Source organism: Crassostrea angulata, chromosome 4 (genome assembly GCF_025612915.1).
Source record: "Crassostrea angulata isolate pt1a10 chromosome 4, ASM2561291v2, whole genome shotgun sequence".
Classification (NCBI taxonomy): Eukaryota; Metazoa; Mollusca; class Bivalvia; order Ostreida; family Ostreidae; genus Magallana; species Magallana angulata.
This window is the reverse complement of record NC_069114.1, coordinates 27,563,528-27,582,194: the sequence shown is the minus strand read 5'-3', so window position 1 is coordinate 27,582,194 and position 18,667 is coordinate 27,563,528. Positions and strand designations below refer to the sequence as shown.

Here is an 18,667-nt window from a genome sequence, read left to right as displayed (position 1 = left end):
TGGATGCGAAATCTGCTACATCCTGTGAAGTCCAGGCACAGATTTGTTAAGCTGTAATTTTTGAATTTACCGGGTGGCAGTAAATATAAAATTTACATGTCATTGTCATGTTGTATTTACTGCCACATGACAGTTTCCGCAATTTATCCAATAGGGTAAAAAATCCGCGAAAATAGGTCTGTTGAAACCTAAGATCGATGCCGAAATTAAGAGTCCAGGGAGCAAATAAAGCAAACTTTTTATATTAACTCATTTATTATTTAGAAAATAATTTTTTCACATCTCTGCACCCGGAGAAGAAAAAAAACATACTAGTAGCCCAGTGGCTCTACATCCACTATTCATTATCGATTATTTAGAAATATCATAAATCAATGAATCAAACACATGTATTTAAAACATTTATTTTAATAAAAAGCAAAGAAAATACATTTCAAAATTTACTGATATGTGTAAATGCGTATATAATGGTGTAAATTTTGACATTACGCACACAAAATAAAAAAAAAACACCTCCAATGGCTTTTAAAATTATAACCTATAATCCTGTAAGCAGTGATTTAAATGCTGATGGACAAAAAAACAATTAAGCCATTCGTAAATAAATAATGAAATATTCTAGCTTCTGTGATCTTGCAAGAGAAATTTAATGAAAGTCAAAGAAATGATATTCAACCTCTGAAATTTCTATGAACGCAATACTTTTTTTTGTGTGTGTTTCGTAACTATGCTTTACTAGTATGCCACAGTATCTGTATACACACGAAAATCTGTTTATTTCTAGCCTATATAGTCACAAAATATTGCACACCATGAGCAAACACGTGAATTGGTTTGATTGTAGAACAAAAATCGCATCATCACAGTCTCTATGCAATATTCTCTTTCGAGAATTGGACAGGCATAGCCTACATCCGTGTCTGTCCACTTCTCAAAAGAGAATATCTATGCAACTCTTCGTTAAAATGGCCGCATTGGATCGTCGGGGTTAATGCATAAACACTGTATATATGGGTAATACATCATGTACAATGTATAATAATGAGTTTAAAAATCTCAATAGCGAGAAGTTTGGGACTTTTTGGTAATCATCACATTGTCTGATTCTTCCGATGAATGTATGTTTCCGGTAGCTAAGGTTACGTCACATATTAATCACCGCTGGTACTGCCATTTGGATATCTGTATAGCAATTTGATCGTTGAGGTTTCTAGCAAAACAAATGGACATCATCTGCGAAATCAATAAATACCTCACGTTAGATAAAGTTTTCATTTTTTTGGTAAATGTACGTTTTAATTCAAATAACTCATCTGCGAAATCAATAAACAACGAGATTTAATCACATACATACATTAAATACATGTACATCAAATGAGCATTGTTTGCTATTTCCTGAGAAAACCTGTTGATTTTCATGTTATTACTGACAAATCTAAGCTGTTTAAGAATAATGCAACCTATTCTATAACGATCTATATTAAAATTATTAAATTGATTGAGACACTAAACGCTCAGGTTGACCTCAAACTTCAAAATCCTGGTTGTAACTTCCATATATCGAAAGATTGGCAATTCCTTCTATGTAAAATACTGATATATACAAAATAGAACCATTTTAACAAGACCTTGGACTTTCGGTTGGACGTAGCTATCTATTTCTTGCGTCAAAACAAGTTAAATATGACGCGGTTTCAAGCGAAATATACACCGATTGCGTAATCTTATCTCAAAAGCCAGACAAATCTTGTTGATTTCACTGAGCTTTGGCTGAGTGGCCAGCAATGAAATAGACAGGCCTACGTCACATTGCTGTTTGACACAACTACACAAAGTCCAAGCTCATGTTAAAACGGTTCTACCTGTATAATCAAAATTACGACACTACCTATGGAATACAGCACCTGTTAAATCAACCCACCTGTGGAATGAGTACACCTATGACAATACAGCCGAACACAAACAGGTTGGAGCCCACCCACTCCCTGACCGCCTTCAGACACCCCCTCGTGTAGATCTGGTTGTTCAGTAGAGTAGACTGTGGACGAAAGAGAGAGATTTATATAAGTAATAAGGAATCATTCTTTGAGAATTATGAGGCGATAATTTTGGTCGGGGTGTGATCAAATCCAATAAAGCCCGAAGGGCTTTATGATAGATTTGATCACGCACCGACCGAAATTATCACCTCATAATATTCAAAGAATGATTCCTTATTACTTATATTTATATAATTGTGTGCCATTGTACGATGAAATATTTAAATATATATAAGCAAACCCCGCTGGCGCCTCAATTTGGCGTCATTTGAAGTTATGGGTTTTATAGTACAAAATCGATACGTAGTGTTATCACAGGCAAAGACACTGGAAAATGTAAAAAAATATATATATATATATATATATATATATATATATATATATATATATATATATATATATATATATATATATATATATATATATACATGTATATAAAGCTCTTATTGTCATAAAATTCAGATGGGTTCATCCCTGATCTTAATCTCAGTCCTCCGCTATGCGTTCTTTCTGTTCAAGTGAGACCGAAATCAAAAGTGAACACGTCCATTTAAATCAAAGTTTATCAAATTTTAAATTCTAAGAGATAAATATGATATAGGCTTAGTTATTTTAGAAAATAATTATTTCCGTCAAACATGGTACGGTTTTAACTTTAAGCTAAACGGATTTTCTAAGAGATGTGTTAAACATAATATACACTTAAATTTCCGTCAAACAAAGTATTTATACGCTGAACGAATTTCTTCTCAAGCTTTAGTAGTAAGCTATTTTTGAATTAATACTATAAGAAATGCGTTAAACATAATATACCCTAAGTTATTTTAAAGGGGCATGGTCACGATTTCGATCAAATTTTATTTATCTGTTTTTATTATATACAATGCTCTAGAAATGTATTCCTAATAATCAAATCTAATTTGGGTGCCAGTCAGTGAGTTTTAAGCAAGATACAGGGCTCACAATTCTTCATCATGTAAACAAGGCTCGTGCCCTATTTTTGTTTACGTAGGTTCAATATACCAGTAAAAAATCTTTTTCAAGCTGATTTATCTATCTTCTTATTCATTTTAAGCATAAATAAACAGTTCCTAATGATTAACACATTCATTTTAGGTCTAAAACTGGTATTTTTACTTAAACGTCCCAAATGTAAACAAAAGCTTTGTTTACATTAGCGAAGAATTGTGATCTTTGTAACTCGCTTATAACTCAACAAATGACACTCAAATTTTGATTACCTATTACAAATGCTTTACTGATGCATTGTAAACATTAAAATCGAAAAAATAATTTTTGACCAAAATCGTGACCATGCCCCTTTAGAATAATAATAATTTCCGTCAAACATGGTATACGCTTAACGAATTTCTTTTTAAACTTAGTTAGCTATTTTTGCATTAATACTACACTATATGAGCCATAATCACTTGCCTTTACAAGCATCTACTTACACTTGTTTGTTCCAACGCCCCGTTGCCACAAAGTAAATTAAGCCGGTCCCCCTAGAAGAGAAAAACATTGCCACACTTAATGTACATGATGTAGATTTGTACCAAATTCACGCACTTAGCTAAATATAACGTACATGTTCAACGGGTAATGTTTTTAAAGTTTATGGTAATAGAATCATTTTTTTAAACAAGACCTTGGACTTTCGGTAAGGTGTAACTATCTTTTTTCCTGCATCAAAACAAGTTTAAAATGACGCTGGTTTATAACCAAATAAACTGCTAAAAAAATTATCTTTCCAATTGCAATTCATATAAATCTTATATGTGGTCCCTTAAGTCTTAGAGGACACAGCATATATTGAATGAAGGCCCCTTACGTCTTTGAGGACACAACATGACCAGGGCACTGCGCACTTCTCGGCGCTCTTATTTTCGTCTGTGCAGTTATAGTAAATGTTGTTATTCCAGGCTTTGTAACCTTCGTCGTCATCGCTAAAGCCGCAACAGTCCATCTGCAAAACAACGGAAATCATCCTATGTACCACACAAAAGAAAGCGTTATCTCAATTAACAGTCAAAACACACAAAAAATCAAACAACAAAAAAATCGTCATTGCGGTTCGTCTATATTATATATATACAATGAATCATTTCAACAAGAAGAGTACAGTGTATTTAATAAGTTTTCGGACTAACAATATTGTGTACAAGAAGTAACGTTGTACACAATTCACTAAAACTAAAACTCCGGTATTTGCAAGGCCATCGGTGTACCAAAACGGTAAATACTTATACATTATTGATTTATCAAAATTCTAGAGAATCTAGTCGGTGAAATAACTAGAATTATTCAGTTACTTTAAGAAGCGTAAAGAAAGTAATGAAGCCATAAGGGGAACGAAGCCTTAATATCGGTTTGTTACGGACGGGAAACACTTTGTGTAGGATCAAGGTACAAATTACAGCAATTTATCTATCAAATGAAATGTACAAAAACTCTAGCACAATCATTGTAGAACAAAAGGCTTATCATTTCAATGAAAAATGTTACAATCTGAACAGTTTATAGAATCCCTAAAGGAGGAACATTTTTGTAACGGGCAACAATTTGTATAGAATCAAGGTACAAATTACGGCAATTTATCTATCAAATGAAATGTACAAAAACTGTAGCACAATCACTGTACAACATAAGGCTTATCATTTCAGTGAAAAATGTTACAACCAGAACAGTTCATAGAATCCCTACAGAAAGAACATTTTTTTTGTTCGCTATCAAATGAAACCTTACAGTACCTCTTTTTGCCAGCCGTCTATAAAGTCTTGTTGATCCGGGTCATCCCGATACCTGACTATGGCGTCCTTAAAGAGGTCGTCTGGATATATTTTAAGGCTGATGAATATACTTTTGTCGTAATAAAACAGGAAAACGAACACCACACCGATAACTTGGATGAAGATAAAAAGTGTCACCAAATGGGAGTACTGCAGAAGAAATTTTTTTGTTATTTCAAACCAAGCGTCATTTTTTAATTACCAGTTTTTAATTACTTCGATGCTGGTTTTATTAATTCAATTCTATGAGTTTTATTACGTATCAAAGTTTTGATAATACGATATATATGTAGAGAAAACAATATCATGTAATATTAACAGTATTCTCGTTTTTGGACAGATATAAGCGCTGTCAAGAGCGCAGGCGCGTTCCCATAAAATCTTACCGCTGTGAGCATGGATTGGTGCTCTCTGAGGGCCCCTATGGCCCCCAGGAAAGAGATGAGGGTTGCGATACATCCTGCGATGAGAAGTAAGAGAGAAGGGTCCAGCACTACATCGATAAAGGAGGTAATCTTTTTATCCTTCTCGTGGATAATCCAGGACGTTAATCCGACCGTGGCCACTCCAATCAACTAAAACAGGAAAAATTCAAGAAAATTTCAGAAATTGTGTATTGGTGGTTTTTGAAACATTCGTAAACATAGCTATTGATTTTAAATTATGTTATAATAATTCCTTTTTTTTATTACAGGAAAAATCACAGGCAATTAGACGAAACTGACATGTTCGAATCCAATTTTTCTTACTCGGGTCAATAAAATGCATATATACTTGCTTAAGGAATTGCTTAAACTGTATTTAACCGACTCGCAAAAACAATACCAAGTCATTCGTCAAAAAAGGCTATAATTTGTAGATGGATTTCATGCTCAATACTTCTATAGAAAATCCTCCACTGTAAAAACCTTACTAACATATGTGTTTCGCCTTTCTCCATTCATAAAATATTAAAAGATGCATAATAACATCAACATGTTTTTCAATACACAAAACGTGGCAGCAAATCAGTTTATGATGTATGAAAACATTTTCTATGTTTTTATGTAACCGAACTAAAGAGACAGAGGAGAAATTGGTGTTCCTTATCAATTCGCAAATAAATCAAGTAAAAAAATGTAATTGCGTGGACATTGACCGAAAGCTAAACAGCCTGTATCATTGTTCTATTGCTTTTGCAAACCTTATAATATGCAATTTTACAATCTGTTGAAAAATGTTTACGTACTCTATAATAAATTGGATTTACTACTTAGAGTCCCTCCTTTTTTATCGACTATGCACACGCACCCTCCCGCGGTACTCTCTGTGTTTATTGCATGCCACATTTTTTCTTCTTGAATTTCTCGCTGTTTCGTTTTCAATAGTTCCCAGACCCTCTATTGTTAATAACGTATTTTTTTAAAGAATTACAATATTGTTAATATCACATGATGATCATTGATTGTTTAATGAATAATTTATGGCATGTGCATTGTAGCGTTGCTGATTTCATATACGATATAATAATCTTTCCATTTATCCAACTCACTAAAATTTAGATAAGCGTCTTGATTTTTCTCTCTTAACATTCACAATATGAGTTAATACTTCATCCACTTTTAAGTAAAATAAACATATCTGCAGAGACATATCTAGGAAGTAATTTTTGTTAAATCTGAACATAATTTTTTTAACTGTGTACTAAAGTTAACTGTTATATCATAAGTAACAATCTTCAAGAGCCCTCCCCCTTCCCCCTTCCCGATTTCATCTTTTTCTTACTTGAATATGCTTGATAAAAAAAAAGTAGTAACTGAATATATAGCTGTATATTTTTAAAACCCGCAGGACATTAATTTTGAAATATCTAGACTAGATGTTGCACGGTAAAGCCACTAAATGGTATCAACTTGGGGTGTGGGTCTTTTAGAAGACTTCTTGTATTACAATAATCACTGTTGATGATATAAATAACTGGGCCTAATGGTATAAAGTTTTATTACGGATGGTAGGTCGGTTTTTATGGTTAAATGCCGCGTCAGGTGATGATGAACTTGCGTTGTAACAATATAGGGGTATATCCCTCGGGCCAGGTAAATTTACACAGTCGTGACTTTTATAACAATTTAGACGCCGTCACGTGACTAGAAATAGAAAAGGAAGTAAACTTGTACCTACATACCATCTTAATATAAACATATACATGCACGGATAAAAAGATATTTTCACAAAATAAAATCATGTATAAGAAGATTATACACTAAGTTTAGTTAGCAATGTTAGATAGTGGTAATATTAGTCACATAAATCCTTCATCATGCAGTCAAGTTACAAAACAGTATTAGTATATATATGTAGTATGTATTCTAGCTATAGCAGTCTACGTGGGGATAGAAATATCGATTTATAACGTTTGTTATCAGGGCGTGGTTCTTCAATACGTTCACACAATTTCCACCGTTTTGTATACAACACAACCACTAATGCATACCCCTCCCTCTCTCTCTCTCTCTCTCTCTCTCTCTCTCTCATTGCAATATTGAAATTTTATTGAAGGGTAATTATAAAATAGGGAAGAGACTAAGTTTGAATGAACATCAATATATCTTTCCTTATCGTAAACATGATGAGTGAACCTATTTTCAAAGCCAGAGAGATAAAATAACATTGATACGAAACGTGAAGATTTGCTGCTGGGACCAACCATGGATTAGATCTACGACCCCAGTTTGGCTATACAGAGTCGAGCTACTTTCACAATCACAATGCCTATCGTTACAACACAATAACTTGCTAAATTCACTGAATACTAGAGTTATTCTAACGGAACAGAAAACACTAACAGTCAAAACAAATACCATGATTTCCCGCGGTCAACTTACCAGGAAGACGAAATTAAACAAGAAAATGAAGTATTTCAGACACGGGTTCACGGAGCTTCGATCCCTTCTTCTACCCGGCGCCATTTTAAAGTTAAAAATATCCTTATGTTTAAATCCTTACTTCCATACACACGAAGCCAGATCCTAAAACAAACACTGTACGGTGTACATATACATTACACATACTGAATACCGATTACTCGAGTGTAGTTGCCACTTCCATCACGAAATTAATTTCTCCGTTTTTGCGAGAGTAAGTGCTTTTAAAACTGTGTTTTTCTGCTACTACACACACTCTGTTATTGTAACACAAAATGACACAGACCCCAACACACACGCGTGTTTTATTGATAAGGATACTTTCACAAGCCTGAGGGCCAATAGCTCACGTACATCTGTAGAGATCTATATCTATCCATAGGGGTTTATCTTCTCCATAAATTTTCACTCTTGGCAAATTATTGATTAATCAGTAAAAAAAAACCACACACACAGAAGGATATATCCTCCGAAATGATGCTCATTTCTTTTTTAATAGCAAAAAAAGGACGAGTTTATAGATCAATAGACTGTCTTTCTACACAGTATAGACGGATGTGTCAATCCTGTGCTACTCGCCCAGATTGTGGTCTTAAAGTATTATGTACATTAATTAATCATCGCGAGAAGTGCATGCACTGGTTCACGCCGGTCATTTTACACAGGAGTCCTTCATTACAAGAAGCCAAGATTAGCCTTATCAATTATCTTATGATTATATATATAGGGGGCGGATCGACATTTTCCCAAAGATCCTTTGTATAATCATTATGAAGTAAATTAATCTAACGAGCACAGGGAATTGAAGCCCAATCAAAAGCGATATGTCATGTGAACTACAAAAAAAAAAATACGTCATAGGATTTTAAACCAGTTTCCAAGAATTCTTAAGAAAACAATTATCTCCATGAAGAATGGTTATATAATTCACGCGACGAAGGACCCGTAGATATGACTTTGTTTTTTTTACCCCCTCTTTTCCCCTGCGCTGGGGGGGGGGGGGGGGGGTCCGAACAGAAATTGTTCAGAAACATATCATCAACACATGCTGATCAGCTGTTTGTACACAATTAACTCGATGTACATCTCTGGCTAACTCACCACATTGACACATGAATGTGTCATGAATCACACCAGGACCTTCCAAATGTTACGTTACTTATTCATGTAATAGATAAACAATTTGGCCCTCAATCATTGATGCTCTGTTCAACATGCACAGAACCAGAAAATTTTTCCGGGGGTGGGGGTGGGGGTTGTCAAAGGGATAAATACCGTACCACTTTTGATAACTGTGTGAATTAAAAATGTTGGAACAACCCCCCCCCCCTCGTTTTGAACCGTGCATTATGTTTAAAGAGAAAAAATAATTTTCTAAGCACATTTAATCACATTTATTTTTACTGTTATTTTCAGTTTCAACATGAGTGATGATATAAATGCTCATATATTACGTGTATATATTATGTATAAAAGTTTAAACTTTACATAACTCAACCACATACAAACATTTTTCCGATAAGAACATTGTAATATATATTTTGGAGTACACAGTTAGAAAGGAAACAAAATTATAATAAAAATGATATGTACACGTATATATCCTGGAATTCAACGTATTAATACAGATATATGCAATATCACAATCGAACCATCATTAAAATATGCAAACAAAAAATCATGTAAACAGATATATAAATAAGGTGTATGTTTCTACAAAAAAATAAAAAATGAAATGTATGGATATAAGTACATGGTATAAATAGTCACTCAGTTTGTTATCACAGATGGCTATAGAATACATATTTCAAGGACATCAGTGTCCGTGTAGGCGTAATTAACATTCAGTGGACGGGAGTTGACACTGACAACAGACACATAAATGAACTCTTTTTTTGTGCCTTGTATAACAACATATAATTACCTATATGGGCGTAAATGTGTCTAACCTACAGGAAAGCACTTATCAATAAAAAAAAAATCCCGACTTTGGAAGAAGAAAAAACCCTGTAGAATGTGATTTTCATGAAGATAAAAAAAAATGACATTGTAAAAAATTTGATGAACAAACATTTATATTCTCTCCATACAAGGCACTTTGTATTTTTTTGTTTTTCTTTTCCCCAGTAAGGAGTTGCTATTGTAAGTGCTAGTATCCAAGAGTAAAAATAAAACAATCTTACTCCTTTAAACATATCTCCTTTACTCTTTGGTAAAGTGTGTCAATAACGTTTTTTTTTTTAAAATAAATTAAATTGAAAAATTATTCCTTAATAGTAAACTAGAGATTAAAAAAAATATTCTATTTCAGCTATGTGTTTTAATTTGATGCAATATCATTTTGATTTTTTTTCCACTGAATAAGAATGAAATTATTGCATTAATTCTACTGACATGAAATTGGAATGAAAAGCAGTTATTGCAAAATTAAGTCACAAAATTACTTTGGCACAAAAGTGTATACATTTATGGTGAATAAAATAGGGCAAGACATAATAGCAGTCGTTAACTAATATTCACTCAGATCTATACATCAATTAATTAGTAAATTCTACAACATAAATTTTTATTTACATCAACACTAACTGTGTAAAAGTCAAAATTTGTAATATCACTACAATATACAAAGAAAATTTCCATTTGATTGAAATTGTACATTTCTATAAGATCTGACTAACGCTGCACTTTTAAATGTTTAAATCTGTCTCCTAATCTTGTCTCTCGTCACCAGACATCCAAATCATTTCCTTAAGGTGTTACCAATTTACATAAAACAGCGATATAAAAGTTCAAACAAGTTCCTGGTCTTTGTCAAGTTCCACAATCAATGGAGGGCCACATTATAAGGTGGACTGGTCTACGGTACAGCTCAAACTACACACTCTTGCCCTAAATATACCCTTCCCAGGTTCTACCAGTACAGCTATATTATCTCTCCTAGTCTACTTGGACTGAAACTTTCCCTTCATTTTGCGGAAGGCGGCAGTAATACCGCCACCGCCGCTGGGCATCTTGTGGTAGTTGGTGTCGTGTTGGGCAGCGATGGACTGGATATCCTGAGAACTGAACTCTCGCACCCTCTGCATCAGCGTGTCCTGCATTTCATAGTCGGCTTCAAACCCGTACATCTGGTCCTTGAAGATGCGAATCTGGTCTACTGTCTGGGCAATGGACCTGAAAAGGAGATGTTGTGATCATAAAAAATGAGCACATTCATAATATCATTTGCTATGAGACAAAACAAGATATCATATGAGCAAGATAACGAAGTCGTCAACAGAAAGTTAACCCACTGTAAGACATTTAAAAATTGCTTAAAAAAGAATGTGTTCAAAATTCCAAGTATCTGCTATTAATAGTTGCCGAGAAACTTTGACAAAATTATGTTTAAAAATTTAAGCTAAGAGTAAACAAAATTGTTATTAACAGGAAGTTGACATCTAATTTGTACAAAAATGAATCCTACAATATGGCATGCCTAAATAAAGAGTGTGTTAAAATTTCGAGCCTCTGCAACTTCTAGTTGCGATAAAACTTTGATGATAATAATATGTTAAAAAATTCAAGCTTAAAAGAAACAAAGTTGTTATTGACAGGAAGTTGACATCTCATCTGTACAAAAATGAATCCTACAAAATGGCATGTCTTAATAAAGAGTGTATTAAAATTTAAAGCCTCTGCACTTGTAGTTGCTGAAAAATCTTGTTAAATTTGTTAAAAAATTTGGAATAAAAATAATCATAATTTATTATAAAAAATCATTTGACAGGAAGTTGATGTCTGATTGGTAAAAAAAAATGAATCCCACCATATGGCATACCTAAACAAAGAGTGTGTTAAATTTCAAGCATCTGGGACTCATAGATTCCGAGAAAAATGTGACAGAAATTTGTTACGGACAAATAGATGGATGGACAGACACACAAGGGTAAAACAATATACAGTAAAACACGGTTATAGCGAACACGCATATAATGAATTGACGCTTACAGCGAAGTGAATTTCATTCCCCAAGTCTCTATTTCATGTTGTAAACTTCACGGATATAACGAATTACGCTTATAACGAAGTTAAATTGGCCGTCCCTGGGACTTTGTTATAAGCGTGTTTTACTGTACCGCCTCCCCCCTTTCCTTCAGAGCGGGGTTATAATTAGTTAACATGAACCAGTTTGTCACTGATTAATAGCAAAGTTAAGTCATTACTCACTTAATATGCAATCATTAATGAAAGGACACACATCAGGATCAATTTATCTTGGAATTTACCAGATACGGTAAGTGACATATGACAGATATTTCCATGAATCTGAAAGTGGGATTTGGAGTTGCACCTACCTGATTTTGCTCCATTTGACCATGTCATTGGCCAGCTTGAAGCTGCCAATTTCCTGCTGCTGAACATGTAACAGGAACAACAGAGCAGAGGGAATTGTGGGATACAAATGGCTGTCTGCATGCTTCATCAAAGACATGGCATCATTCTTGAGAAACATCTGAAAAACACATTGCAATGATGTCAAGAATTAAAACTTTAACAGCCGTGTACTCCATTTTATTAACCGGTAGTATTCCATTTATTTACCGGTAGTATGATACTTCTAGGACCTTAACTCAAATGAATCCCATTAAGTTTGAAAACCTTAGACAAGAATACAAATGTTTTGCCTAGAGCCTTCAAGACACAATTTAGTGCTAGGATTTTTTTTTTTATCTATGACAAATACAAGACCCCCTCCCCTTCTCTTTCTCTTTCCACCACTTTCCACTCTTAGAGTCTTAATTAATTCATACCCGGACAGATTTGAGATCCTCCATGACAGCATAGGACTTAGTGGGAAGATTCTTCCAGGCAGGGAGTTGCTTGATGATGATATTCTCCAGACCATCAGCTATAGCCAGACAGGTCGCATAGTTCCTCATTTCCTTACACAGCTGAGCAGCATGCAGGAACTTGCTAAGAACAGCAACCTGGCTCTGCAAAAAACAATGTTTTTAATTGCAGTTCATTTTTTGCAAATGCAACAGCTTGCATATACATGTTTGTAAATGTTATTGAAATTCTAGCTGATTTTTAGGTTAATGAACCAACTGTAAATATAGCATGATTTGGTGCATGTTATTTTTGATTGAATTGTTCAATTTGTAATTGATATGAGTATTCAAGTGTAACAATTTTTTTTATTCTTTATAGTCTTAAATGACAAATTACTTTAATGCTGAGACACCAATTTTAAAATACTGAGATTTCTATTACCTTGGATGAGCTACAGCTGACTATCTCGGCAGCTACCCAGTGTGAGATATCTCGCGAGTGGTCAATCATCCTCTCTATAGCAGGATCGTCTGAGATCTCTGACACAAATAAGCTGTTTCCATTTGGTGCAGCAGCTTCCTCCATGTTATTTAACCTAAAAATATCAAAAACATCATTGTAATTTAGAAATGCAAAGGCAAAAGCAAACCAAATTCGCGATAAACCAAATTTTTGAAGTTTAGCTGATCAATTCATTCACAACTATAAATATGCAGAACATGTGTCACATTCATTGTATTAAACAGCATTCCAAATATTAATAATCTAATTGTAATGTAGATTTCTTATGTTACACAAATACCGGTACTTCATTTTGCCGTTTTGTATTAAATACGGTAATATAAAATCGCTAGCGGCACACAAATCGCTGACCTCATGATGGAGGGGGTGCGAGCCCCTGACATGGTGAGGGCCACACTGACCCCCAAGGCCTTGGAGTTCAGGTAGTGAACGGGGTGGGTCATCTGGAAGATGCCCTGTTCTATCAGGGTCAGCTGTTCAGCTACACACTGTGAGGTGTAGTCCGCCAGTGTGAAGGCATCCGTCCGTCGCGCCGTTTTCGGAAAGTACACCTCCTCCATGTGGTGACTGTTTCTGCGTTTCTCCAAACACACAGAAAACCCGGACTTCATGCATGCAGGGTCTTTGCGAGTGCCTTTGTTCGTCACAGTTTTTAGAGTGTCCCACTGAAATACCATAAATTGATTATTTTGAATGAATCAAGCTGTTCTTTATGTTGTTCAAATGGATCTTTGTGTATTACAAAGCATGGATCTCTTGAACATCAAAAGTACAAATAGAGAGGAGAGAAAACTCTAATCCTGCACCTGTAAGATCTAGATACGGGGAGTCCCTGGTACCATACCTGATAAATGAGTTCTAGCCATAGGTATATGTACTGTATACATTGCAAAATTGATTACCTTCGATTCTCAAGTAATTGATGTACATGTAATATATGCAGCATCTTTAAATGAGTTAACATTAAAATGAAATGAAAATTCCGGAGCAACCTTGATTTTTTTTCCAGAAAAAATTAATTAGTTTAGAAGTATGAAGTTTCTAAAAAGAAAACCACTTCTATGGTAAATTTCATTATTTCTATACTATAGATTAGAAATTTTAATGTTATAAAAAATATGTAAATGTTAAATATTTAGTACAGTAATCTCAGTATGTCTACCAACAGATTTAATAATAAAAAAATGATGGAATATTTAATCATAAAAAAAATTACTTTCAACTGGCTTTCTAGCTTTAATTACATTATACATGATAAACATTTGGGATTTCTTAAAAAATTTGCAAGAATACTAGTATTCAATATTATTGAATTGTTTTATTAAATCAGAGGAAGGAGAAGTTTTTTTTCTTTAAAATTATGTGACACACAACGTGGCAAACAATGGGAAATCATATAAAAATAACAGAAATTCATTCAAATGAAAAAAACAAAACTTGGGATTTTGTTTAATTCTTAAAAAAATGATGTAGTGGTTTTCATGTACAAGTACCTTTATTCGTTGCAAAGAACGTATTACGTTGGAAAGTATTACGTTAAAACATGAAGTCATGCAGTGTAAAATTGACAACTTTGTAATGGAGTAGGTTTAATAATAAATGAAATGCCAACAAAAGGATAACCGGCCTATCTACTGTAAAGAATGATGAGGCATACAGAATGATGGATTACAAACAATGACATGGAAGAAGCATGATGGGATATGATTACCTCGCGGATTTTGTCAGCCAGTGAGATCTATCAAGAGAGCACGTCACAACACAAAATTAAAAAAAAAAATGTTGCTCAAGTTTCAATGAATGAAATAACATTTTTTATGAGAATGTGTGCTATATATATGTTCTCGTATTGCTAACGAGAAGAAAAAAAAATCTGCAGAATTTATGAAGATTATAAACAGAAAGATGCCAAATACATGTATTACAATATATAAGTCTGTAATATACATGTAGTGTATATAAATGTTTATAATTACTCTAGTTTAATATTTTTCTCCACATAAATGAATCTTCTGATTATTACAATATAAGAGGAGATCTTTTCTAACCTTCTTTGTAGATCCATTCTGTTTATAAACGTGGACGTTTTCTCCCACAATACCGCTGGTCAGCAGGTCACGACTATTGCCCTCCATACACAGGCCAAGTAACTCCTGCAGTTTCTTGCCTTCTTCAGAAAATGTCGCAATGTCCTAAAACAAGACAAGACTAAGCTGACCTATTGCAATTTTAGTACAATGTATTAAATTGGTGAACAAAAACTAGGATAGATATAAAATTTTGACAGATCTAAACTAGTTCGTTTAGATATGTTTTCATATGTTAATATGGTACATTCCTCAGAAAAAAAATTTGCAAGATATTAATATGTATGGATCTGATATGTTTTCAATTTTATTTGTAATTGCTCTAAGAAGAATTGTAAGATGATTTATACAACACTGAGAATGAAGTCTACGGCCCCACAAAAACCCCTCAATATTTTACTTGTTCCTCCAAGAAGAACTGCAGGGAATTAATCAGGTCCTCGTTGTCCTCAAAGTCTACAGGATAAAAGCCCTCCACCCAGAAATGGAGTAGATCCACCACCCTTCTCTGTAACCTCTGTAAATTTGTCTCTCGGGCTTTGCTCCTGTAAAAAAAATTCTCATAGTTTTTTCCCAAAGATTTTGTTGTTTACAAACCATACTGTTGCAATTTTTCAACAACTATTATTCTAAATTCTTATCATTCTGAAAATCTTTGTGATAAAATTGATATTTAACACGGAAAGGATTTGAGTACTTTGTTATCCTAACAAATTGGAAGACCTTCTCTTTGATTTATGTGAACAATATAAAGCCTAACTCTGTTTTATACCTGGAGATGGCAGCAAATCTTGACGTCAAGAAGTCCATGAGAGAAGCTGGGCTGACAAAGTATCGGAAACCAAAAAAGAACTGGTGGACATATCCAAAACTTAATGCAGTCCTGTAAAAACAAATTTACTAATAGACAAAGGCCAATCATAACAGAGAAATACTGAAAAGATACACATTATACTGTGGCCAGGAAAATGATATGGCTTTCAGGCTAAAATGGGCTCAAATTTCATAAAGTCTCACTTTTATTAAAGGAATATTTAGAGGAAAAGTGATTTTAAGAATGAGATCAAAAGTAAGCTTGTCTTAATGTAAAGGCCCAATAAGGCTGTACTTACCAAGCAAACAAGTAAGATATGAGATATCAAGCATTCATTAACATCGGAAGACCTATACCCGGTACTTACGAAGCAAACAGGTAAGATATGAGGCCCTCCACTGTCCCAGCCTGCACCACCTGGATCTCACAGCCCGTCTGCGGCTCCCTGAAGGTCTGGAACTGTAGCAGGGGGTTGTCACACTGGGGCTTCAGCCTGAGAGGGGCCTCCCCCACCCCGGCACTGAGAGAGAAGAGGAAGGTGGGGTTGATGCTGGCCAGCTCTGTCTGTAGCATCTCAATGTGGCTCCTACACAGCTGTAGGTACCGGATCTTCTGACTCATCTCCTCCAGGTCCTTGGACACTGTTGTTTTCTGGTCTGTTAATTATGCAAAACATAAGCCTTATTAGTAAACAATGTCAGCTCTAAAACTCACAACTTATGCTCTATTGGTACACAATAGAGCCTACTATTATCTTATCAATTTTAGTGATATAAAATTTTTGTGATTCACAATGAAAGATTCATGGTACACATCTTATTCAAGAACAATTAAATGTAATGTACCACATCATTCCATTCAATGTACGGTACATGAGAACCAAGAATTTTTTCAATACAGGGAAATAAATGGAAAATTAATTCTTAAGAAATATTCGAGATCTAACAGATTATACAGGTACATACATGTGTATTTAAATATTCTTCACCTTTTGCATTTTTGTGACTGTCTGATATTTTATTGAAGAAGACTTGTGTTTTTCTCTTTGTTCTTCTTTCCATCATGATTTGCTGGTCTAGGCTTGCAAGCTGTATTTGGAGACGTTCCGCATTTTCCTCATCCTGCCATAAAGTCAAATAAATAAAATAGTTTTACCACATAGAGAAAAATATTTCCTACCTTATTTACTGGTAATTATTGCATCATTTACCCTTACTGTCCATGGGCAAATTTATATTAAAAACAATACATTTCTTTATACTCCTTTGGTGAATAGAAAAAAACCTTAAACCTGTGTTATTTGTTAATAGAAAAAAAATCAGCAAAAATAACCCTTCACAAAATAGTCAAAGAATCCCATAAAAACCATTCAATATCTTAAAATTTTCAAACTTGCTATTTGTGTTTATCACAAATTTCATTTCATCAGACTTACAATATCTTGGAGGAATTTCTCCAGGTCCTTAGACATGTTGAGCTGCATCATGGCGTAATGAAACAGGATGTGGTTCCGCTTGAATGGGGTCAGTGTCTCTTGCTTCTCCTCGCTCAGCGAGAGTTGAGACAGGTGGCGGGTGAGTTTAGTGGGGCCGCGAACATCTGATATGCTGCTACTGCGAGATGACAAACTACCCTCCACCGCAGCATTCCGGTTCTTGCGGTAGTGTTGAGAAATGTCCGATTTCTGGCTCTGAACATGAATTAAGTGAGGGCTGTCTTGGCCACCATCTGAGGACCTATCTTTTGTGGGAGTGTCATTTAAATGATTTGGCTGAACATGAGATCCGCGAGGACTTGCACCAGAACTGGACTGAAATGAATCACGTGGGGAGAGTCCGTTATGAGGTAAGGATAAGCGTCGGTTAACGTCTTGAGTATTTTGATCTTCAGCAGTGGCAGTTTGAGCATTAATATTGGGAATACATGTATCTCCTCCAGGGAAACCGTTGTCACCATCTGAAGCAACAGAGAAGCCTTTAGCATGTGAGGCAAGGTTGTGCATGGAAGAACTTTTTGCTTTTTCCATATGTTTCCTACGATGCCTTCGTCTACTTTCCATCTTCTCGTTGTCCGTAGAATCTGAGGTATCGTAGTTTGCTTGTAAAACATTCACAGACTGTGGTCGACTTCCCAGCCTATCACCAGCCCTGTTACTGAAAGCTTTGTCGGTCCTGTTTTTTCTGTAAGGGTGCTCCTGATTGGCTTCAGACATGCTTGAGGATGAGCCATCTGGGTCATCAGCATGTTTGAATCTTGTGTCAGGTGGTGGCATGGAATTCCTGTTTGGCATGCTGGACCTGAAAAGATAGAAATTAATATTCATGAATTTTACATCTCAATTGCATTGATTCTTTCATTAGTATTTATTGGAAATCAAAGTTTTAACATTAACAAGCATCTTTAATTTTTATAAATCTATAAACAAATTAAGCTGTCTCATAAATGAGCAATATCTCAAAAAAGAAAACTTACTGATTGAGGATGGCTGGTTTGATTCCGTTGACTGCCTCAAACAAAGACACCAACAGGTCCACTTTCCAGTACATATCTGAATATTTCTCAGTAATGGCACTCGAAAATGTCTCCCACTTCAGGCTCCCAAGGGACATAACATACTCAGCTAAAAATAAAACATCCAATTTTTATCAAGCATATAGGTAGCATATACCCATATTTTACCTAAAGTTTTAATCAGATA

At 34.6% G+C, this 18,667-nt stretch overlaps 2 protein-coding genes across 9 annotated transcripts in view; both read right to left on the bottom strand.

The window, feature by feature from the left end:
* Positions 1-388: 388 nt before the first annotated feature.
* Positions 389-8,216, bottom strand: LOC128181751 (tetraspanin-33-like). Its single transcript, XM_052850267.1, has 7 exons — positions 7,693-8,216; positions 5,215-5,403; positions 4,790-4,978; positions 3,871-4,005; positions 3,494-3,544; positions 1,922-2,038; positions 389-1,233 (listed from the first exon to the last, which is right to left on the bottom strand). Exons 1-7 carry the CDS (start codon positions 7,774-7,776, stop codon positions 1,156-1,158), a joined length of 843 nt encoding a protein of 280 aa, XP_052706227.1. The 5' UTR covers positions 7,777-8,216; the 3' UTR covers positions 389-1,155.
* Positions 8,217-9,110: 894 nt separating this feature from the next.
* The window catches only part of LOC128179952 (kinase non-catalytic C-lobe domain-containing protein 1-like), a 36,699-nt gene continuing 27,142 nt past the window's right edge, over positions 9,111-18,667 (bottom strand). For 7 of the 8 annotated variants that reach the window (XM_052847655.1, XM_052847651.1, XM_052847653.1 and 4 more), the window contains 13 exons: positions 18,442-18,589; positions 17,405-18,266; positions 16,958-17,090; positions 16,337-16,625; positions 15,928-16,038; positions 15,556-15,700; positions 15,117-15,260; positions 14,780-14,806; positions 13,420-13,733; positions 12,988-13,141; positions 12,525-12,707; positions 12,069-12,226; positions 9,111-10,905 (listed from right to left, as the gene is read on the bottom strand). In XM_052847655.1, coding sequence (XP_052703615.1) covers positions 10,674-10,905; positions 12,069-12,226; positions 12,525-12,707; positions 12,988-13,141; positions 13,420-13,733; positions 14,780-14,806; positions 15,117-15,260; positions 15,556-15,700; positions 15,928-16,038; positions 16,337-16,625; positions 16,958-17,090; positions 17,405-18,266; positions 18,442-18,589 — 2,900 coding nt within the window. In that variant the 3' untranslated portion in view covers positions 9,111-10,673. The remainder of the gene's footprint in view (positions 10,906-12,068; positions 12,227-12,524; positions 12,708-12,987; positions 13,142-13,419; positions 13,734-14,779; positions 14,807-15,116; positions 15,261-15,555; positions 15,701-15,927; positions 16,039-16,336; positions 16,626-16,957; positions 17,091-17,404; positions 18,267-18,441; positions 18,590-18,667) is intronic. The other variant, XM_052847656.1, reaches the window with a different exon arrangement.